Genomic DNA, 25,034 nt, shown 5'->3' with positions numbered 1-25,034 from the left:
GTGCATGTGCCTTGTCGGGGCAGGGCAGCTTGCATGTTCTTATGATCCCAGGAGCTATGCCAGCAGGAGCTTAGTGCTCCTGGTAGGTTCAACCAAGATGGAAAGGTCAAGGGGAGAGGAGCCAGACTAAGCATGCACACCGGTCCTCCAGCATTGGGGGTTTGGCTCAGGGCTAACAACCTAGAAAAAGTATTTCTTTTTAAATGTGCGTGACGGCCTTCCAGAGTCACTTTCAGTGACTTACTTGTATGACTGCCAGTGGTGAAAGCAGAAATGATGAATTACACTTGGGGCACTATTGAGAAGCTGGCCAGAGACAGACAGAATTTGCTGCCCTATACGCCAGTGGGCATGAAGGACGATGATGATGATTATAAGGAATCTATTCCTCCCCATTCACTGTGTAGAGAGTTTAGTCTTGTGAATCAGTGTGGTTCCAGTGATCCTTCTACACGCCTAAGATTAAGCATTGTGAAGCTCACTATCGGGTCCAAACCACTACCCTTTCCTCCTTCAAATTCCCCCCAAAAACTTACCTTTTCTGTGAAGCCTAAAAAAAAAAAAAGAGGAAATATTTGTGTGTATTTATATTTATTCACACACATACATGCACTCTTACCATTACTTATTAAGTGTACAGGGACTGATGAAAACATCAATCAATCTTTGGGAAACCCTGACTTTCCCCAACTCTATAGTATTCTTGCCCTCATTTGTTGTCCCACATCCATATTCTAGACTGCAAGCTCTTTGGGATGTGGGTTAGTACTATGCCTAACACTATTTTATGTCTCATTCAGTTATCAGCTAAATACTGGGGCTATGTCTACACTTGCAATAATCCGCAGTGCATCCACACTGCCCACCTGCTCCTGTGCAAGAAGATGTACAGTATGGTGTGGTAAGAGACGGCTTCTTGAGCAAGAACCCTTGCGCAAGAAGTTCTTGCTCAAGGAGCCACCAGTGTAGACATAGCCTATGTGTGTCAGCCACTGTTCCCTCTAATTTTTTCCATCTGTGTGCAGAATAAATTTTGTTATGTGCACCAAGGCATATGCAGATGTGTACCACCAGTAGAAACACATGCTGCTAGCTATGGGTGCTCTGATAATCAGCTAACAGGAAACACTGGTTTCATTTGATGAGAAACAAAACACACTTACTGGTGAAGGCTAAATCTAATAAAAGGGATTTATTATGCTGTCATTTTTAATAATGTGGCCGATTTACCAGTTTAGCTAATCCCAATGTCTCCATAGCTAATTTGTCATCTAGCTCAAGGAAACCTGGAAAGCACATCTGATATATTGACTAAGGCCCCCTGAGTACATCAGCAATTTTCTCTTCAAACATCAATTAAATCCCAGCAGCAAAATGCTCATACAAAACCCAGCAATAGTAAGAACACGTACACATGTATTGAGGGGAAATGTTCTTGTAAGGAAGCAGATCTGGTTTTTAAGCTTATAGACAGACAGAAACAAATTAATTTAATAGCGATGAAAAATAACTTCACAATAGCTCCATAAATTGTCCTGTCAGCTTTAGAACTGTTATTTTGAATTAGAATTTGCAGCATTTGGAACCATATAATAAGATTGCACTTTTGTATATGTCAAAGCCTGGGCTGAGGCAGAATGAAGTAGGGGCTGATTAGTATGGAAACAGACCTGGCTAAAGCAGAAACAGGAGTGAGAGCCAGCTGGAGCAGGAGCAATGAGACAAACCTATTGGCAGTGAGCGAGCATCCAGCCAGATAGTGATGAGGAAGAGATTGGACAGAATTATTTTAAGAGCCAATACACCTGCCTTGGGGTTACCTTGATGGGTTTTAGCCTGTGGCTTGTCTGAATCTTGGTTGACTAGGAGACTGCCTATTACAAGACCCAGGGGTAATTAATTGGCTTTGATGAATCCTAACACCTTCTGGCTCAGGGATGATTCATCATATTTAAGCAGGCTGGGGTTCAGTGGTAACTCAGGCATAGGCACGCTCAGACTCAGAAATCTAACAATTTACTCATTTTGACAAATGCACCTCTTGCCACAGGCAGCAAATAGGTAGAATGGAGGTACACTAGTGCTTGAGGCCCATTACAACGGTTGGCAATTGAGATATACCCAGGAGTGAAAGGAACTTATATTCTTACAGATACTGTCCTATTGCAACCCAGGTTCCTGACAGCTCTTTAAATAGTTCCCTGCTTGCTTTTGGCACAGCTCAGCCACTTCTTGCTGGAGCTGTGCAGCTGGGTGCACCCCCTTATTTTTCCCTCTGGATAGACACAGATAATCCTGACAAGTTGCGCACAGCCATATTCCACAGAGGAAAGCAACCCCCACCCCCAAACACTGAGCTGGAGGAAAATTCCTTCCTGACCCCACATCTGGGGATTAGTGAGACTCAGAACATGTGAGCAAGAACCAGCCCATCAAGCACCTGAGAGAGAGAATGCTGGTTGCCACCTGATCCACACCACCCAATATCCCAGTATACTGATGGCCATCACTGATGCGTCAGAGGTAAGAGATTAAAAACCCATTCTCCTGGAATACATTGTGGAAAATAAAATCTTCGAGACTCCTGCCACTGGCTGTCTGAAACCTAGAACCACAGGGACTATAAAACAAAGTGGAAGTGAGCCTCAGGGCTGTTGAGCCCTGCTTCTTACCCTTACAAGTTGCCCCATCAGAGGGAGGAGACTGGTCTTGATGGACCAATAAATTCACTGGGCATAGCAAAATCATGGCAAATCATATGAGACTATTATGTGATGCAAAAGATAATACAGTAGCGAAGTACTCAGATTATTATCCTATCTGATCTATCAACATCTTTCCTGTATCAGCCATCACTCTGTAGATAAAATATGAGTCTTATCCTGTTGAAATTACCTATATTCTGCTCTTATTTTATAGGGCAGTTGTGCTTTTTTTTTTAAATAGGAATGAGTCCCTTCGTAATGTAATATCCCTGATGTCTGTAATGTCCCTTCCTTGTATTGTATTTATATCAGTGGCTTCTCAGTAGATATGGTCCAAAACCAAAGAGGCACTGGTTGGTTATCTGCAACTATTCAGGAGTCAAATCCCAAGGTCTTTTGCTCAGTTTGACCTTAGTGAGACTTTGCAAGAATAAGAGGCGAGTAAAAAGTGAGCATGAGCCTCTGTTTGACTCCTTGTTTTCAATGAGAATCCCCGATACTCAGCACTGCTGTGGATTTGAGGCTTCATAGATCTTACAGCTTTTTATTCACCACAATACGCTTGCTGATTCATGTCAATGTAGTTTGCATGCACAATTGCAGAAGGCTTAACAATGGGAGGGCAAGGCACAGAAAACTTCCTTATGTACTTTCTACTCAATGAAAATTTTGGGGGAGGAGGAGAATCTTTTCCCACTTGACACAATTCTTTTAAACATAAAGCAGACACTGCCTTATATTCACTACACTGTGTTGAAAAATGGAGTTCTTGGACAGAATATTTTCTCTCCATTCACAGGAAATGTTGACTTTTCATCAGAAAACCAAACCCCTGCTCTTTCCAAACCCAAACTTTTTGGCTGAAAACCCTACTACAACAAAACCAAAAAGTTCGCTTTTAAGGTTTTTAATCTTTTAACAGAAGCTTGAAATTTTTTGAGAAAAGCAGATAATTTAGATGAAAAACTTCATTTGATCAAAGGTCTGGTTTCCTGTGGGACAATATTTCCAGCCAGGCCTGTTTGTTTCTGGGAGTCTAAAGATCTACATTTTCTGCAATTAAGAGCTAAGAGCAAAAAAATGGAAAACTAGGGGACTTTGTTCATCATATAGGCAAGGTGGGCTTTAAGGGCCCCCTCCTGACTTCCCCCATCTTCCACTGCAGTGAACAGCAGTTGAGGGAAATCAAGTATCTCCCAGTTCCCTCCATTAAGTCCAAGACGTGCTAAATGGAAAAACCTGAATTAGATTCTGATTTGCAGCTGTGTAATTTATATGCATTTGGATGAAAATGCAGTGCAGTCAATGTACCCTCTCTAAGGGATACAAACATGTTCCAAGTCTGTGTAGGGTTATTATTGGGTACACAGATAGAAAGTATTGGTATGGTGATTGATTTTTACCTTTTTCAAAAGTCATCTCTGCCCACATGGAGCAAGTATTAAAGAGCTCATTTTTGAATCAAGAAAAGTGAAATGAATTGAAAAAAGATCTAGTATTAAAATAAATGTTGCTATGCTTTTTGTATGTGTGGATAGATTTTTTTAAAACATAATGTGTTCTAAAGCTGTTAAAAAGAAGAAAATGTACAGCTGTTTAGGTTAAGAAGTTACATTCTGTAAATACTATAGCCTGGAAAAATGTGCAATTAGTTGAATACAGTCCCTTGCCAGATCATTTAATAATGTGTCAATTGATTCCTTATTCAGCCCATTTTGCTGTAAGGCTCAGTTACTAAGTGGTGATACAGTAATTGTGAAGGGGATAAAAACTATCACTTGGCAGCATGTATTCTCAATGAGACAGCAGAATAAGTGAATGAACTCATTCTGTAGAGGTGTTGAAATTTGAGTTTTTGAAATAGGCCTTTTAAAATCATCTTATTTGGAAAAAATAGTATTTAAAGTTCTTGCTCTGTGATGTTGACCTGTTTTTAACTGCACTGTGAGCTTTTTAAGAGCTTTTCCATGGAAATGTAATCCAAACTTAGTATTTAGAATTCTTTTATTTGTACCTGATTTGCCATCTCTAGAATAGCAGCATTGTTTCATAGTCACTTTCAGATTACATCATTACTTGTTTAGAGAATTTTACTTGGGGACTGTTGCCCTTCTCTTCATTTTCTTAATTTCTGTTGGATTTTACAGCAACAAAATTAAGGACATATAACCAAGATCCTCTATACTCTGCAGCAATTGATATTTAAATTCACAGATTCATAGACTCCAAAGCCAAAACAGAACACTCAGATCATCTAATCTGATTCTTATATGCTCTTGGAATCATAGTGGGGCGTATACAAAAACAGCCATAATGGGTCAGACCAAAGATCCATTTAGCCCAGAATCCTGTCTGCTGACAGTAGCCAATACCAGATGACCCAGAGGGAGGAATCACAACAGGTAATCATCACGTGGATCCTGTTATCCATTTCCAGACACACACAGAAGGGGACACCATTCCTACACATCCTGGCTAAAAGCCATTGATGGACCTAACCTCCATGAATCAATCTAGTTCTTTTTTGAACCCTGTTAAGGTGCTAGTCTCCACCGTATCGTCTGGCAATGAGTCCCACAGGTTGACTGAGCTGAGTGAAGAAAAACTTCCTTTGCTTGTTTTAAATCTGCTGCCTATTAATTTCATTTGGTGACCACTAGTTCTTATATTGTGGGAATAAGTAAATAACTTTTCCTTATTCACTTTTTCCACACCAGTCATGATACTGTAGACATCTATCATATCCCCCCTTTGTCTCCTCTTTCTAAGCTCAAAAGTCCAAGTCTTTTTAATCTTTCTTTATATGGGACCTGTTCCAAATCCCTAATCATTTTTGTTGTCCTTTTCTGAACCTTTTTCAATGCCAATATACCTTTTTTGAGATGAAGCAACCACGTCTGTACGCAGTATTCAAGATGTGGGTGTAACATGCTTTTATATAGAGGCAATAACGTATTCTTTGTCTTATTTTCTATTCCTTTTTAAATTATTCCTAACATTCTATATACTTTGACTGCCACTTCACACTTAGTGGATGTTTTCAGAGAACTATCCACAGTGACTCCAAGATCTCTCTTTTGAGAAGTTGTAGCTAAATTAGTCCCCATCATAATGTATGTATAGTTGGGATTATTTTTTCCAATGTGCATTACTTTACATTTATCAACATTAAATTTCATTTGCCATTTTGTTGCCCAATCACTTAGTTTGGTGACATCTTTTTGACACTATTCACAAGATAGTCTTAACTATCTTGAGCAGATTGGTATCATCTGCAAATTTTGCCACTTCACTGTTTACCCCTTTCTCTAGATCACTTATAAATAATAAGATGGGGTCCGAGAACAGACCCTTGGGGGACACCACTAGTTACCTCTGTCCACTCTGAAAATTTACCACTTATTCTAACCCTTTGTTTCCTGTTGTTTATCCAGTTATCAGTCTATGAAAGGATCTTCCCTTTTATCCCATGGCAACTTATTTTACTTAAGTGCCTTTGGTGAAAGACCTTGTCAAAGGCTTCATGGAAATCTAAGTATACTATATCTACTGGATCGCCCTTGTCCATGTTTGTTGCCCTCAAAGAACTCTAGTAGATTAATAAGGCAGATTTCCCTTTACCAAAACCATGCTGACTTCCCCCCAACAAATTATGTTCATCAATGTGTCTGACAATTTTATTCTTTACTATAGTTTCAACTAATTTGCTTATTACTGAAGTTAGACTTACTGGTCTGTAATTACCTGGATCACCACTAGAGTCCTTTTTAAACACTGGCATCATGTTAACTATTTTCGTCATTAGGTACAGAAGTTGATTTAAAAGGATAGGTTACAAACCACAGTTAATAGTTACTCAATGTCACATCTGAGTTCTTTCAGAGCTCTTGAGTGAATGCCATCTGGCATTCTTTTAGAAAAACATCCAATCTTGATCTAAAAATAGCCAGTGATGGAGACTCTATCATCACCCGTGGTAAACTGATCCAATGGTTAATCACTCTATTAAAAATCTACAACTTATTTCCAGTCTGACTTTGTCTAACTTCAATTTTCAGCCATTGCAACATGGTTTTCTGTTAGACTGAAGAGACCATTACCAAGTATATGTTCCACGTGTAGGTACTGATAAACTGATCAAGGTAGCCCTTAACCTTTTCCTTTTAAGCTAAGTAGATTGAGTCTATATTATAAGGCATGCTTTAGTCATTTTCTCGTCTCTGAATCCTTTCCCATTTATCAATATCCTTGTTGAATTGTGGGCACCAGGACTGCACAGAGTACTGAGTAGTAGTTGCACCAGCACCAAATACAGATACATTTAAAAAGTTAGTTCATTAAGTAGGGATGTCAATTTGCAATTGACTGAAAGATTAATTGATAGGATTAACCAATAAGCCCAAGCTTATCGACTACACACACTTCCCCCTCTGATATAGAGGCAGCAAGAGGGAGGAAGGTGGGATCCAGTGCCCCTGTGGAGCCAGCTTTTAGGTGCATGGGGAGCCAACTTTAATGCACAGGGGAGTGGGTAGATGGCTCCGTGGATCTGGTGGAGGTGGGGAGCTAGCTTTTAAGCCAGCTCTCCATGAGCACCAGACCCGCAGAGCCACCTACCCCCTGTGTGGAGGGTGAGGGGAACAGGCGGGAGCTGGTACACATGGGAAGCCAGCTACCAAGCCAGCTGCCCGTGTGTATCGGCTCCCACAGAACCACTTGCCCCCTTTGTCATGGTGTTGCCTCTATCAGGCACCAGGAAAGGGTGAGTGTAGATGGAAGCGGATACATGTGGGGAGCTCCATGGAGCTGCTTGGTTCCTTCCACACTGGCAGCAGGGGAGGGGAGAGGAGCCAGTGCCTGGAGGGAGCCAACTTAAAAACTGGTTCCCCATGTGCACCAGATCCACAAAGGCAGCAGTGTGGGGGAGAGGGAGAGGGTTTGCTCCATGGGATGCTGGTGCAGCCTCTGTTCACATGGAACTCGGAGCCCCCGCAGACAGGGACTGCTACCATTCCACGCTGCTGCCTCTGATAGACCAGCAGTAGTGTGGAGTGGCAGGGGGCTCCCCAGCTGTAGGGCCAGAGGTGCACTGGGTGCTGGCCCCGCCCCAGAGGACTATCCAATAGCCATGTAACCGTTAAAATTTGATGTGGTTACACAATTATTTAATTAATCAACATCTAACATTCCTATCTTCAGTTCTCTCATAAGACCAGTTCGTCACAGTAAGGCTTTTCTGGGGCTCTTTTATGCACCCTTTCTAATTTTAAATAACTTTTTAAAAATGTGGACTCCAGACCTATATGCAATATTCCAGAAGGAATGATGAGGAGCTGCTAAAAGGCATAAATTGCATTTAGATGCCTAACTTCCATTCATTTCATATTTCCCCTTCAATACATGATGCAGCATTTTATTCTGTAGTAGAATAGCCCTAATGAGCTGTTCTTTGTCTAACCTTCACATAAGAAAGCGAGAAGAAGTGCTAATTACTTTTCTAAAAGATTGTCATTTCTCCAACTATATTCATAGCAATTTTAAAAACACCAGATACACTTACTTATAAAAGCATAAAATAACTTGGTTAAGATGATATCCTGGGTAGAGAAGCTTTAATATACTTTGTTGTCACTACTCCCCATTATTAAAATTATTGTACAGCATAACTGAAAAAATTTAAAATGGATCATTACACATTTGTGGAAATAATCCAAAGGAACCCTACCAGGTAAGTGAATCTCAGGGACTAAAAAAGGGACTCAAGTGTAGAAAAATGAGGCAGCAATAATATGGAGATGCATGCAGGGCGCTAATGAATTGTATAATGATGTGGAAGTGCCACTTCACCAGGAGAAATGAAGACACACACACGGGCTGAAAAGGGAACTGGGGGGGGGGGGGGAGGGAATCAAACACATAGCAAAGCCTTACTGCATCTTAACAGCAGGCAGGAAGAATAGAATGACTAGCACTTCATGGCACGGGAAGTTCTTACTGTGCAAAGATCCATCTAGACCATGAGGAACAAAGCTCAGCTTAAGGTATGTTGATTCCATCTATCTTGTTAACGTAGCTGGAGTCACATACCTTAAACCGACCTTCTGGGTGTAGAAGACTCAGGCCAGGTCTATACAAGGGAAAAGAAAGGAAGGGGGAACTTAAGAGCCATCACTGAGGCTAGAAACGTACACAAAGCCAGAAAGGTGGAAGGAAAGTTCCTGCCACTCACTGAATGGCCCAAAGTCGTTCAACTTTGCTTTTGGTTCACCAGTTTCCTGTGATCTTAGAACATAAGAACGGCCGTAATGGGTCAGACCAAGGGTCCTTCTAGCCCAGTATCCTGTCTACCAACAGTGGCCAGCATCAGGTGCCCCAGAGAGGGTGGACCGAAGACAATGATCAAGCGATTTGTCTCCTGCCATCTCTCTCCAGCCTCTGACAAACAGAGGCCAAGGACACCATTTTATCCCCTGGCTAATAGCCTTTTATGGACCTAACCTCCATGAAATTATCTAGCTTCTCTTAACTCTATTATAGTCCTAACCTTCACAGCCTCCTCTGGCAAGGAGTTCCACAGGTTGACTACACGCTGTGTGAAGAAGAACTTTCTTTTATTCGTTTTAAACCTGCTACCCATTAATTTCATTTGGTGACCTCTAGTTCTTCTATTTAGGGAACTAATAAATAACTTTTCTTTATCGGCCCTCTCCACACCACTCATGATTTTATAGACCTCTATCATATCCCCCCTCAGTCTCCTTTTTTCTAAACTGAAAAGTCCCAGTCTCTTTAACCTCTCCTCATATGGGACCTGTTCCAAACCCCTAATCATTTTAGTTGCCCTTTTCTGAACCCTTTCCAAGGCCAAAATATCTTTTTTGAGGTGAGACCACCACATCTGTACACAGTATTCCAGATGTGGGCGTACCATAGTTTTATACAGGGGCAGTAAGATATTCTGGGTCTTATTTTCTATCCCTTTCCTAATAATTCCTAGCATCCTATTTGCCTTTTTGACTGCCGTTGCACACTGCATGGAAGTTTTCAGAGAACTGTCCATGATAACTCCAAGATCCCTTTCCTGATTTGTCGTAGCCAAATTAGCCCCCATCATACTGTACGTATAGTTGGGGTTATTTTTCCCGATGTGCATTACTTTACACTTATCCACATTAAATTTCATTTGCCATTTTGTTGCCCAATCACTGAGTTTGGTGAGATTTTCTTGGAGTCCCTCACAGTCTCCTTCTGTCTTGGCTATCCTAAACAGTTTGGTAACATCCGCAAACTTTACTACCTCACTGCTTACCCCTTTCTCCAGATCATTTATGAATAAGTTGAAAAGGATTGGTCCCAGGACTGACCCTTGGGGAACACCACTATTTACCCCTCTCCAATCTGAAAATTTACCATTTATTCCTACCCTTTGTTTCCTGACTTTTAACCAGTTCTCAATCCAAGAAAGGACCTTTCCTCTTATCCCATGGCCATGTAATTTACACAAAAGCCTTTGGTGAGGGACCTTGTCAAAGGCTTTCTGAAAATCCAAGTATACTATATCTACTGGATCCCCCTTATCTGCATGCTTGTTAACCCCTTCAAAGAACTCTAATAGATTAGTAAGACAGGATTTCCCTTTACAGAAACCATGTTGACTTTTGTCCAACAAATTCTGTTCTTCTACATGCTTCACAATTTTATTCTTTACTATTGTTTCGACTAATTTGCCCGGTACTGAAGTTAGACTTACTGGTCTGTAATTGCCAGGATCGCCTCTAGAGCCCTTTTTAATATTGGTGTCACGTTGGCTACCTTCCAGTCATTAGGTACGGAAGCCGATTTAAAGGATAGGTTACAAACTACAGATACTAGCTTAGCAATTTCCCATTTGAGTTCTTTTAGAACCCTTGGATGAATGCCATCCGGTCCCGTAGATTTGTTAACATTAATTTTTTCTATTTGTTCCAAAACCTCCTCTAATGACACTTCAATCCAGGACAGTTCCTCAGATTCATCACCCACAAAGGACAGTGCAGATTCGGGAATCTCCCCAACGTCCTCAGCTGTGAAGACTGAAGCAAAGAAATCATTTAGTTTCTCCGCAATGGCTTTATCGTCCTTGATTGCTCCTTTTATAGCTCGATCATCTAGGGGACCCACAGGTTTTTTAGCAGGTTTCCTGCTTCTAATGTACTTAAAAAACATTTTATTATTTCTTTTTGAGTTTTTGGCTAGCTGTTCCTCAAAATCTTTTTTTGCTTTTCTTATTACATTTTTACATTTGATTTGACAGTGTTTATGTTCCTTTTTATTTATCTCACTAGGATTGGACTTCCACTTCTTAAAAGATACCTTTTTGTCCCTCACTGCTTCTTTTACATGGTGGTTAAGCCACCATGACACTGTTTTAGGTCTCTTGCTATGTTTTTTAATTTGGGGTGTACATTTAAGTTGGGCCTCTATTATGGTGTCTTTAAAAAGTTTCCATGCAGCTTGCAGGGATTTTGGCTCTAGTCACTGTGCCTTTTAATTTCTGTTTAACTAACCTCCTCATTTTTGTGTAATTCCCCTTTTTGAAATTAAATGCCAGGGTGCTGGACTGCTAAGGTGTTCTTCCCACCACAGGAATGTTGAATGTTATTATATTATGGTCACTATTCCCAAGTGATCCTGTAACGGTCTTATAACAAAAACCTTGTTATTCCTGAGCATGTTAGCACTTATATAGAGCCTCATTATAAGAACAAACCGTTTTCCCACAGTAGAGTTACTGTGTGGAATTCTCATTCTAGTTTGCAGCCTATGGCTTAGGAATTGTTTGATTGAGGAGTTCTGACTTGCCCCTCTGCTTCAGGAATCCCCTTTCTCCATCTCCAAGCCAACACCTAACAGGTTTCTACTGCCTGATGCTCATGCAGGAGGGGAACAGGTTATGTGATGAGGCAACTGGGAAGAGGAACCGATATGGACACTTGGGCTATGTCTACATTGACAGGTTCTTGAGTAAGAACCTGCAGAGCATCCACACTGCTCACCTGCTCTTGTGCAAGAAGATTTACAGTACGGCGCCGTAAGTGAGGGCTTCTTGCGCAAGAGCTATGCTCTTTTCTTACAAGTGTAAGCTGTCGCGCAAGAGGGCAGTGTGGATGTGCGGCAGGGGTTTCTTGAGCAAGAAAGCCCTATAGCTAAAATGGCTGTCAGAGCTTTCCTGCGCAAGAGAGCATCCACACTGCCATGGACGCTCTTGAGCAAAAGCATATCTCGCACATGGCAGTGTGGATGCGTTCTTGCGCAAGACTTCTTGCACAAGAACCCTTGCGCAAGATACCACCAGTGTAGACATAGCCTTGCAGAAGAGCTAGTGGAGAAGCTAATGGGGTAGCAAAGTGGTCTCTGTAGGGTGGCAAATATTAGGTTCTGGCACTCTGTTTGGCAGCTGTGGTGGGTGTTCTATTTAACTGGGGGAGTAAGAGCTGGAAGGGAACCAGTCTCAGTATTTTAAGAGTTAAATGCTGCCACTAAATTACACTGATGGGGGTACAATTGCCACCTAAGAAATTTCTGTGTAGGTCCACCACACTTTTCAAGGGGCAATCATTCTACCAATTTTGCTGCTTCCTCCATCTCTCTGCATTTTGACTTTGTCATATTATGGCAAAGTCATGATTAAACATAGGTAATACAGAGCAATCATCTTTTTGAAAACAGGCACCGAACACACAAGAATATCAGAACATTCCTGGAGAAAAGTCACCAAGTCTTGCTTGTCTCTATAGCTTATCTCTGTTTTTAACATTACTTGGGGAAAGAAACAAGCATAAATTAGTACAGCCACTATCCTAGATCCAGTAAAGCTTACACAGATATGAGTTCTCAATGAAGGCACAAAGAGTTCTGTGTTGTCGCACTGTACTCACTCTCCTACAAAAAGAAATTTCTGTAACACTGCCAATTTTCACATTAAATTAAAAAAATCAGAGTTTAGTTAAATTTTAAATAATGAACACTAAAGGAAAAATTAATGATGAAAATAAAAGTTTGTTTTTGCTGCCTTTTACTTCACTGGCTACAAATTGACTTTAAGACACAGTATAAACTGAAATGTTTGTACTACTTTTTCCTGTTTCTTCTCTGCTTTATTGTCTATATTTTGGTTGACTGGTAACAATTTTGAGAGCTGTATTCCTTAGCTCTGCTAGAATAGAAGATTTGCTAGTGTTTCTGAAGTAAACCCTTGTTTGATAAAGATAGCGTGTAGTCAACCTGTGGAACTCCTTGCCAGAGGAGGCTGTGAAGGCTAGGACTATAATAGAGTTTAAAGAGAAGCTAGATAATTTCATGGAGGTTAGATCCATAAAAGGCTATTAGCCAGGGGATAAAATGGTGTCCTTGGCCTCTGTCCGTCAGAGGCTGGAGAGGGATGGCAGGAGACAAATTGCTTGATCATTGTCTTCGGTCCACCCTCTCTGGGGCACCTGATGCTGGCCACTGTTGGCAGACAGGATACTGGGCTAGATGGACCTTTGGTCTGACCCAGTATGGCCATTCTTATGTTATGTTCTTATGTATGTTCTTATGCTGATAGGCTAATATAAATGGTTGATTTCTGTGCACCATTCTATTATGGATAAGCATCAAGAAACTCAAAAGCACAGAGTTTTCCATCAAACCATATTTAAACGACTGAACAACTTAGGTCAGACTCAGCCTTGGCGGTATGACCCCAGAGACATAGTCAACACTTGTCAAGGGGTTTCACAAACAGCATGACCATTTCATATAGCTGAAGGAGAAGAAGGTACTGGCAAGCTGACGGGGAAATTCTGTTATGGAAAAATTAAGAATGACTAGGGTAGGTGACCTAGCTATACAGCCTTCAATTTCTGTTTCTAAGCCTCTGAATCCAGCCTATGGTATAAGAAATGACTGAAAGTTGTTAATGGCTCTTTAGTCGCTTATGATAGATAATTTGGTGGCCTCTGTCTGGTTCCTAGGAGATTGGCATCTACATTCCTTGAGGAATCCTTGTCAATAACTTCAGAAGAGAAGCCAAAGAATTGGCTGCACCCAGTACTAGCCAAAGAACCCAGAGCGCTAACATTTTGCTGGATCTTATATATTTATTGTTGTACCTGTTACACAGTAAATGGTTCATTTTTGCATCTTCCAAAGGATGAAAGATAAAGCATCCGATTTGATGGGCTCTAAGTATTAGAGAACCAGTCAGCAAGCTTAAGTTACATAACTAGCTCTGATTAGCTTAACTTTGGAAAGCTTAGAAGACAGACTCTAGATCAAAACTACATTACTTGAAAGAAAGTATACATAACACAATGAAGGGTCTCAATTTTTCTTTTTTATGTTCTCTATAGAAATGTACTTGTTTTTGCTCCCAATTTAAATATTAAAAGTAAGCTATTTACATCTATTTCTGGGAATTTAGCTTTTAAGTAGACTGCAGGACTCATGTGATACTCAGAATCTAATGACTAAAAAGCAAGCTTGTGCATAGTACTGAACGTGGCACTCTAATTCCAGGCCTAGTAGCATGAAATGTAATTTAATCTCATAGATGAATAGATTCAGGATATTCAAACACTGTAGGAGAAGATCCCTCACTAAGAATTAGATACACATAAAAATAGGTTTCATTCTATTTTGTCTTGTCCTCTGCAAATTCCATTGGCTAAAATAATATGGGGACAATTGCTCTGTCGGTGTAATTCTGTTAAAGGTAATGCAACTGAATTAGTAGAAAATTCGAAAATCTTGTTAGATACCACAAGTTCAGCAAGGTGAGTCTGGATTTGTTGTTGGATGGGAAACTGCTAGTGAAGATGCAGCTCAATTTATAAAGTGCCTACTACTGGAGGCATTGGTTACCTAAATATTTAAAAAGAGAGACCCGTGGGCGTTCCAAAGTGCTCATTGTTATAATTCTGCTCCACTAATACCCTGGAGGAGCAGTTAGGCCAATGTTCAGTGCTTTTGAGGACACCACCAGGGAATTGTATTAACCTCATAAATCATTACTGGAACCATCAAAATGATATTAGCAGTCAGTTCATCAAGAATGAACAAAGAGATAAACTAAAAACATTCAAGAAGAAGATAAACAAATTAATATACCTGGCATCCTGCCTTGAGGATCACCAAACACAGGCCTCCTAGCAGATTTCCAAAGACAGCACAAAGAAAGTCTCTTTTCTCTGGATCAGAGATTGTAATGTCAATAATGACTGCGAGAGCATCATCCTAGCTGACCTTAGCAAATGTAATAAATAGTAAGAGGTGTTCTCTCAGCTAAAAACCATGGAACTATGCAAGGATAAAAAGCAATGAGCATCTTTCATACTGTTCCTTTTACTCTGAAACATAAAATAGCCTGAGGAAAAAAATCTCTTTTTATTAATAGTTGGAGATCTGGCCACCTTGCACATTTGTAATGTTCCGTGACCAAAGTATATTAGGAACCTAATATGACCCCATTTCAATTTTTTTTCTACTTAACTGAACTGCACTGTCTCCCTTTTCCTCCCAAAAACCCCAAATATGTTATGGCACTTTCTTAACAAAGTGTCCCCTGGCAGCAAAGCTATCACAGTTCAGGGCAACTGTACTTGTATTTCCCTTCAGTGGTCCAGCTAATGCATCCAATCTCAGGATTCTACCTCCGAACCTATTAAATAGAGACCCACATCTCTCCTCCTTATGACCAGGGTATTTTCAGGTTGCACAGTTCTCAGTCTATACTATGCATTTCTCATTACAGACAGGTTGCCCCTGGATACCTGCTTGCTTTTCTTGAGAGAGAATTAACAAGTGTAACTGCTACATTGTAAGTACCACCCTGTTTTTACTAGTATGGGAGTGGCTGGGTGAGGTTCTATGGCCTGCAATGTTCAGGAGATCAGACTGGATGATCATGATAGTATCTTCTGGCTATAAAGTCTATTAGTTTAAGAATAAAGTAGTCTTGCATAAGGTAACAAGCATTACAGAGAAAATATATTAAAAGCAATAAAAGAACCTGCACACATGCCAATAAGTTTACTGGAACGAATCCCAATCCTAACATGGATTCTAACAAGTTCAGTCTTCTGCTAAACCAGGAAGAAGGCCCTATGCCAATTTAAAACCAGGTTATTTATCCCAAATCCTTGCTTTGTCTATTAGTGCCTAGTAGGGTTGCCAGGTGTCCAGTATTCACCTGGATAGTCTGGTATTTTTAGCTCCTGTCTGGTAAAAAAAAAAAATTCAGAGAATACCGGACACCTGAGATGTCCGGTGTTTTCTGAATTTTCCCCTGGCCAGGAGGCAAAAATCCTGGGCACCTGGCAACCCTACAAATACTCAGTGTCTGGCCTCCCTCCCTGAGCCCGCCTTGGCTCCCAACAAGGCTTACCTGGTTCCCCAAGGCTGCCGGCACAAAATGGCTGCCGGCCAAAAGACCTAGGGAAAGCAATGCTTTCCCCTAGGTTTTAGTGCTCAACTACTCCCCCTGTTCCTATCCCTGCACTCACTCTTAAATGGGACATGCTGTTTTATTTTAATTTTTTTTTGGCTCGGAGTTCTTTTTCTTTTTTTTGCTCAACAACTTTGGTCTCTCCTCCCCCTCCCTTTTTTCCCTTCAACAGAATTTTTTCCTGTTTTTGCAGGGGGGGGGGAGGGGAGGAGGGAAAGGTGTTCGGTATTTTTGTTTCAACCATCTGGCAAACCTAGAGCCTAGAGAATCCACTCTGAACAAGTACAGGCCTTTGTTTTTGGGAGGAGGGAGGTGTCTCTCTGGAGATGATACAACATGAATTTGCCTAATCATTCCTGCTGTTCTCCTATTCACCCTGCTCATGGAAATGCACACAGATCCACAACAACAGATTCCCAATTTCATTTTTAATACAATGGACTCAAAAGGCATTAATTTAATAAAATTCATTCAAGATACTGCAGAATATTGTTAGTCTGCCAAAGCAGCAGCCATTCACCGGTTTTCCATCAACTCATCCACTGGTCTGCCCACCCTTTAACATCTTCTGTGTTGCAGAGACTTAGCCCTCTGGCTAGCCACTTACAGTCCTACTCCTTTTGAAACATTCCAAGTGCAAACAAGTATGAAACAACATAAACTCTCCTATTCCTCCAGAAGAGCTGGTGGGCACTAGCCTCTGATCCTAACCAGGCTTAATCCTTAAGGATGGGATTTTCAAAAAAGCTCAGTGATGGCTAAACTCTACAAGAATATTGGTCATTGGGAATTTCACCAGTGACTTCCACTGAGTTTAATAGGAACAGAGTTCAGTCAATAGTGAGCACTTTTGAAAATCCCAGTCTAAAATTCCAGCTGTATTGGCTGGTTGTGTTTGATTACATAAGATGTATGGTATAATCTCTGTTCCTTGATTAGATGGGCACATGAAGGAGTTTGAAAATTTTATTTGCATGGGGTATTTGCAGATGCTTGTTACAAATATGCTTTCAGAAAACAATAATAATCATTGACTGATTACTTAAATGTCTGGGTAAAGAACATAAAGGGCACTACACAAGTGAAATCATTTTGTAGTTTTAGCAATACTTGTTGACATCATTCTGGATATTACTTTCAAACTCATTATTTATCCAGAAAAGAAAAATCACAAAGTGATCCTTTTCAGATCTTATTCATTTCCCAAAACTGACCCTTCAGCAAACATTTGGACTTGCTACACAAAAGAAGAGAGACATGACTGAGTTCAACATGCCAACCTGACAGATTCCTTAGAATGAGCTAAGATCTAGCTTATAGATTTATTAATATTCCCATTTCTGACAACATGCCTTCTTGAAAATGAATAAAAATTATGAGAACTTTCCAAAACTCTGAAAAATTATGGATATTAACCTGACACTGATGCTTTTGAGCAGTGAGCCCATTGGGCTTGGATGACCTGGAGATAAAGATTTTAGATCTCAAAGAGCTGTATTCACCAGTGTATTATTTATATATGCCCTTCAAACTCACAAGATACTTTTTCAAAAGACACTACCCAACACTGTCAAAATTCTAGTGCAGGGCAGAAGCAGGGATGAGTGCTTTAACCTTTCCAGGTACAAGGATCCACATGAAAAAATATATACATTAGGAAAGAGGAACCAACCCTGAAGTGCCTGTTCATTTGATGGATATTTTGCTTCAGTAAAGCACTTTGGGATTTGGCCTATAAAACCCAGAGCATTAAAACCACCAAAATTTTAGCATACAGAGAAGAACTGGGACATTCTGGAAGAAGGGGTGGCAACATCTGGGTAACTCATTTTCTAAATCTGATCTACTGAGTCATTTCTCTCACCAAGATCTGTCTTTTGTCTTTTCAGGGCCCAGTCCTATGAACTATGGCATGTATTCAATGGCCAATTAAATCAGTGGGTGTAGAGAGCACGGAACACCTCTGAGCAGACCTCATGACCAAGCCTTAAGTGATGAAGAGGAGTTTGAAATGCCTCCAAACTGAGAAATATAATTTTTATCGTGTGAGTGAGAGAGAGAGAGAGACAGAAGACCACACGTGATAAAGTTACAACTCCCATAATATATTTTAAGTTAATAAATTCAAGGTGTAAAACAGTGCATGTTTTGACTTCTGTTATTTAAGAGGTATTATTACTTTGCTTCTTAATTTTCTTGTTACAAATACTATATACACTTAAACCTGGCAGCTCAATCTGAACAGCTGGCCCCACAAACAAAAATGTGAGGAGATAAACAGAGTTTTGCCATCTGTCAGTAGAAAAGGACTGCAAGGACATGTTAAAAGATCCTCAAGTTGCAGACTCCTGAAGTAGAAAATAAAAATTCTTAGAGTATAACATAGTCCAGTTTTTTCATTGTAGCAGAATACAGCAAGAGAAAAATGTTTTAAAAGTGGATGTTATTTAGAAATGGGTAGCTAATCCATAACGTTTGTGTAACAAAGAGGGAGCTACACTTTTTTGTTTTGAAATTATATGATTATAATGCAGTACTCAGATGTGCACTGAAGGAGCTGGATGAAGATAAAGTTTAGGAAGCCATTCTTAAATGTGCAACTTCTACTTTTTGAATGAGGATGACATTAATAGTTGATCTCATGAATAATCCCAGAAGAAAGTCAAAACCTGAGTAAATCTGTTTTCATGTATATGCCTCTGATTTCTAATGGTAAGAAAGTTCTAAAAACAAAAAACAAACACACTGCAGCACACTCTTTTTTCAATGCAACTAAAGATGTATTTTTGTCATTAAAAGTTCTTAGAAGTAGATTTTTTTTTCATCTAAATAATGTATTTACAAGGACAATATTAGATAAATGTTAGTATATAGATAAAAATGAAAGGTAATCAATTTTTAGCCTAGTGCCTTTTTAAAAACAGTCAACACTCAGTGAGTGACCTATGATGAGGTACTAGTAGAAACACAGAATACATATAATACAATCTAGCAAAGAAAGTAATGGATTACATAACAGGAGAGATGTGCTTGAGCCACACAGTTCAGATTTGGCTGACAGAAGAGCAGTCTCCAAGTGGGAGCGCAGGAAGTAGAAATGAGAGTACATGCATGGAGTACGTTGTCTATTCCTACAAGAAAAATCTGAAAAAAAACCCTCCCTGACTTTTAGGAGAAAATTGCCCTGACAAATGTACACAGTTTCAAAATTTAAGAGCAATAGCCTAACTCCATAGAAGCTCAGGGGAGTTTCTGTGACTTTATCAGGAGTACAGTTAGGTGAGCGCAAAGCACTTACACCTTACTTTAGAAATACAGATTGATCCAATGCCTAGTGAAGCCAATGAAAAGACTCCCATTGATTTCATTATACATTCGATTGAGCTCTTAGGGATTATTCCTGTGAGCATTCTTATTGAAGTCAATGACAAGAGTTGTAGAGTAGGGCAAAAAATGTTGGTGCATAACAAATTCACCAAAAATGCAGCTTTGGCCAACTTGAACATAGAAAATTGTTTTTAAAAAAGGTGAAAAACGTTCATTTCAACATGTTCAAATTGAGCCACTTTTACAGTTACTTTCAAATTGATCAGTTTCATTTAGAAAATATCATTTTGAATCATTCTAAAAATGTGTTTTCATTCCATGAAGATAATTTTTTCCTGTTTTTTGTTATGGTCATAAAAAACAATTGACCAAAAACCAACCCACCACTCAGCCCCACAATCACCCAAAAGCCAAATCAGTTCAGATTTTGTTTTACTGAATTTTTCTGTTTACCACCCAGACCAAAACATCAATTATTCACTCAGTTCTAAGAAGGAGAAAAGGTTCAGATTAGGATATTTGTATTCTGTTTACATTTTGAAGGTGATTTTAGTAATCAAATGGCTAAAAACCTTCTCCTCCTGTATTTAAATGCAAGATTAGATTAGCTGGGTCAGAGTCTATCAATTTCTAGATTATCAGAGAAATTTAACTAGTGCTAGTTGGTGAAACAGTCAAATCATCAATCTTTTTCTATCAATCATCCTTTGTGCTGCTTCAATGACTGCTGTTTTTAAATGGTCCCAAAATTACTCTACATAGTTTGTTTCATAGTCTCTGAAATTTGTTTTTAAGATCAGTGTGGTACACGTTCTTTAGTTCGGAATCTTGCAGCTTTTTTATGTCAAATGCCTTAGGTATGTCAACCTTTTTCAGCTTTTTAAGTTTTAATCTAATCTAATCTAATGCTTGTCTTCAGTAAATAGGGGTGATTACCTATGTCTGCTCCTCTAAAAACTCTATTATGTATCACAAAAGGAAAAACTATGTAGCACTTTAAAGACTAACAAGATGGTTTAATAGGTGAATGAGCTTTCGTGGGCCAGATCCACTTCCTCTGAGGAAGTGGGTCTGGCCCACAAAAGCTCATCACCTATTAAACCATCTTGTTAGTCTTTAAAGTGCTATATAGTCTGATCTTGCTAAAACAAAAGGAAAAACTAACATGGCTACCTCTCTATTACTATTTAATATGTATTACAGATACTTTCCATCTTTGACCGATACATATATAAGTGTATTTTGTTCTGTATTAGACCCTCTGGAATACCCAGATCTATTTGTGAATGTTTTTGTACTGAAAATATGAATTGAAAATACTAGGGCTGCATCTACACTGGCATGATTCTGCGCAAATACTGTTACCGGAAAAGTTTTTCCATTAAAAGTGTTTGTGCAAGAGAGCGTCTGTACTAGCATGTGCCTTTGTGCAAAAGATTTGCTTTTGCACAAAAGCATCCGTGCCAGCGTAGATGCTCTCTTGCGCAAGAAAGCGCTGATGGCCATTTTAGCCATCGGGCTTTCTTGCGCAAGAAATTGATGTTACATGTCTACACTGGCCTCTTGCGCAAGAACATTTGCACAAAAGGACTTATCCCTGAGCGGGAGCATCAGAGTATTTGCGCAAGAAGCACTGATTTCATTCAGTAGAGCGTCAGTGTTCTTGCACAAATATTCGTGGCCAGTGTAGACAGGCGGCAAGATTTTGCGCAAAAGCAGTTGTTTTTGCGCAACATCTTACCAATGTAGACACAGCCAAAGATTGTTTTCTGCACAAAATTCTAGGACTCTAGTACCATTACTTGATAATATTCCAATTGTGCGAGGACTTACAACTATTTTCCAGAATCTCCTATCCTTCCCAATTTGGAAGTACGATAAGTCAAGATGGTAAATACTCTGAAGAAATTAGAATATGGATTGGCAAAGCAAATACAGCCTTCGATAAACTTAGGAACAAAAAGTTAAAGGTTAAAACCAAAAGTTAACATACTGTGTTCTTCCATACAAAACTAAGTGTCTACTCAGCCATCGTTGTAGCGATAGAAACCTATGGCAGTGAAACCTGGCAACTTAAAAAAACTAGATGCTCACAAGTAAGATGCCTTTCATGCTAAGTGCTTCCAGAGAATATTAGACATAAGCTATGAGGAAAGAAAAACAAATCTTGAGGTCAGAAAAATGGCTAAAGTGAGGACTCTTGCAAATAATTTGTGAGAAGACACTAAAGGCATGTGTTAAAAAAGGAATTGTAACCGATCGCCAATTATGGCTCTTATAGTGAAACCATAAAATCCAACAAGAAAGAGGGACAGACCTAGGATGACTTGAAAGTATACAATGAATAATGAAAAAGGAAAAGTTAATTAGAAATGGGAGGACTTGTGTCACATGTCAGCTGATTCGCAAGCATGGAGAATATGGGTAGCCCATTGTGCTGAAAAGCATGGGTTGGACTAAGGTCTAAGGATGAGATGGTAAAAGATGTCCTATATACTACTGAGAATAAATGTCTAACAGAAACACTACACATTTTACATCAAATATTTTTTCACTTCTGAGCAGACACAAAAAGCAATTTTCCAGAAATTAAAAAAAATGTGTTATTATTCCAATTATTCCAAATTACACCAATTATTTCCAAATCTCATTACCCAGAAAGGACTAGTCCAATTAGCCTTAGACTTTTCAGAACTATTCTCTAGACAACAATTACATGAGAAAAACTTCTGATTTTTTCCCCCTAAAATATTTTCTGTGTTTGCTTAAAATGTTAACAGGCAACTACGTAGTCACTACTCTGGTTTTGTAATTGTAGACCCCACTTTTATCACATTATTATAAGGTGGGATGCCCTGTAAATAAGATGGGGTTAGCCCCCACCTGGGAATAACTAGTTGCATTCCAGCTGGCCATACCGAAGACTCAGGATATGACCTGGCAAGGAGGGCTTGCCACACCACCCAGATGAAAGGCCTGGTGGAGAAACCTATTACTTAGACAACAGCAAAAGATCTCTGAGGCAAAGATTTTAGGAGGGGCCAAGACTTGGTTTATCTGTTCTGATATATTTAGCTGTGTGTATACAATAAATGCATCCCTGCAGAAAGTGACTGAAATATTGTCAGTGGTGGGAGACTCCTTAATGCCCACCAGCTTGTATGAAAGTGGGAAAACAGAAGCAGTGTCCTTTGCCATGTTTGAAGAGACTGTGCTACACATATACAGCATTGCAATAAATATATTCCAGACAAAACAGACAAAAGGCTTGATATAAACAAACTGGAGAGAGTCCAGATGAGAGCACAAAAATGTATATAAAGTTTAGAAACCTTCATCTATGAAGAAAGGTTAAGAAAACCTGATTAATTTTGAGAAAAGAAGACGGATGGGGAACTTTATAACAGTCTTCCAGTACCCAAAGGATTGTTATACTGCTGTCTATGTCCACTGAAGGTAGGACAAGTAGTTATGGGCTTAGTCTGCAGCAAGTGAAACAGATTAGACAACAGGAAAAGAACGGTAAACGGTGAAATAAGTTCCTAAGTGAGGTTATGGACACCCCATCATTGGAGATTAAGATTTTTAAAATTTTTAAGATTTTAAGGTGTTTAAGAACAGGTTAGCCCTACTGTTCTATATTTCTTTGGTTCTATTCAAATCCCAATTAAGTGAAGTCAATGGGAATCTTGGTATTGACTTTAATGGGCCCCAGATCAAGCCTGAAGTCCTCATTTATCACCCAAGTTCAGCATTTGCTTGAAGGTCACCCTTCTTTTTTGGGAGCATAAAGCTCTCTTTAAGTCTCCACTCTTTCTCATCAGAAATATGCTATTGTCCACAAGTCCACAACATAATCATGTTTTCCTCCCCAGTTTCCATTAAGTAGAGCTTCATCGTAATAGGCATTTACGACTGGCACATTGAAATGCATCAAAAGAAGGGGCAGGTTTCATTCCACTTCACAAAGTTTCAACATCACTTGCTAATATACTTTTAATTCAACCAGCATACAGTTAATTGTGCATGGGATATACCTGAATGAAAGGGAAAAGGAGGCCCACTGAGAAGTTGGAGAGCCAGTTGACTGTCCCAGCTATCATAAATGCGGCAGGCTTTTGAGATTGCTGAAAAAACTCTCCAGTCAAGACAAATGGAATCCCACCTGAAATACAACAGCCAAAAAATGGATGGTTTAATAACCTCTGAGATCTAAAGCTGTGGTAGTAATTATTATAGAAATATCAGAAATTCACAAGCACTGAGATCTGTGACATCAATCAATGTCAGGTGCAGCTACCTGTCTCTATTCTGGTGTGAAATTATAACATGGAAACCTTGATCACTAGGATTTATTATTCCACATTCCTTACTGAAACTTTAATTTTAAAGGGCTTGGATTTACCCTCTATTATACCAGCTTTGGATGAGTATAATTCCTTTGTGGAGTTACAGTGACATAAAACTGGTAACAATGGATAATGCAGCCCAAAGTGTATTCCAATTTAAAGTTGATAACATGGGAGTAGTTTAATTTCTGTTCTTACTAAAACAGTCAAAATGCGGCAGTTTAAGGGATATTCTATAACAGATTTTTATGTTAAACATTAACATCTGAACAGGAGACTTAGAAATATACTTTAAAAAGAACAATGAGATTAAATAAAATTATTCCTTTATAATTCATAACATAATTGCATAATTCACATTTGTAACAGTGAAGCTTGAAATGGTAAAAAAAGAAAAAAGGCAAATGGTTGCTACTCTATGGCTGTGTCTACATTGGCATAATTTTGTGCAAAAGCACTTGCTTTTGCGCAAAAACATGCTGCATGTCTACACTGGTGGGGAGTTCTTGTGCAAGTACACTGACATTCTAATGTGTGAAATCAGTGCTTCTTGTGCAAGAACTCTGATGCTCCCCCGCTCAGGAATAAGCCCTCTTGCACAACTGTTCTTGCGCAAGAGGCCAGTGTAGACAGGCAACATGAATTTCTTGCGCAAGAAAGCCCGATGGCTAAAATGGCCATCAGAGCTTTCTTGCGCAAGAGAGTGTCTACACTGGCATGGATGCTTTTGCGCAAAAGCACATCTCTTGCGCAAAAGCACATGCCAGTGTAGACGCTCTCTTGCGCAAACACTTTAATGCAAAAACTCTTGCGTTAAAAGTATTTGCGCAAAATCTTGCCAATGTAGACATAGCAATGAAAGTATACCACAGGAGCTATTACACACACACAAACACACATTCTAAATGAAGAATGTTCTTTTAAATTAAAATCCCTTTTGAAAATCCATTTTCCATAACATGCACAAATTTAAAAAACAAACTCTGCTGTAGGTTATATCCATTCTCTTCATTGCCGCCCAGTGTTTCTATCTGATCTATCTTTGCCCTTTAGATTGTTAGCTCCTTGGGTTGAGATTCTGGCTTCACTTAACCGTTGCCTAGCACTGAACACACTTGTCAGTGCTTAAAAATGATATATCAGTAGGCTGCTACAGTATAGTGCTTAGCAGTACAACTCTTAAAATAC

General features: G+C 39.5%; 1 protein-coding gene and 1 long non-coding RNA gene across 7 annotated transcripts in view; one reads left to right on the top strand and one right to left on the bottom strand.

The window, feature by feature from the left end:
- The window catches only part of LOC102454236 (uncharacterized), a 137,527-nt gene extending 119,330 nt beyond the window's left edge, over positions 1-18,197 (top strand). For all 3 annotated transcript variants that reach the window (XR_012904375.1, XR_012904376.1, XR_012904377.1), the window contains exons 5-6: positions 15,478-15,543; positions 18,060-18,197. This is a non-coding gene — a long non-coding RNA (uncharacterized LOC102454236). The remainder of the gene's footprint in view (positions 1-15,477; positions 15,544-18,059) is intronic.
- Positions 1-25,034, bottom strand: part of SLC2A9 (solute carrier family 2 member 9) — a 182,865-nt gene that overhangs the window by 6,817 nt on the left and 151,014 nt on the right. For 3 of the 4 annotated variants that reach the window (XM_075930735.1, XM_006128181.4, XM_006128182.4), the window contains one exon: positions 23,535-23,662. In XM_075930735.1, coding sequence (XP_075786850.1) covers positions 23,535-23,662 — 128 coding nt within the window. Of the gene's footprint in view, positions 1-23,533; positions 23,663-25,034 lie in introns of those variants that run through there. The other variant, XM_075930736.1, reaches the window with a different exon arrangement.

This window comes from Pelodiscus sinensis, chromosome 5, assembly GCF_049634645.1.
Source record: "Pelodiscus sinensis isolate JC-2024 chromosome 5, ASM4963464v1, whole genome shotgun sequence".
Taxonomy (NCBI): Eukaryota; Metazoa; Chordata; order Testudines; family Trionychidae; genus Pelodiscus; species Pelodiscus sinensis.
This window is presented reverse-complemented; position numbering and strand designations above follow the sequence as displayed.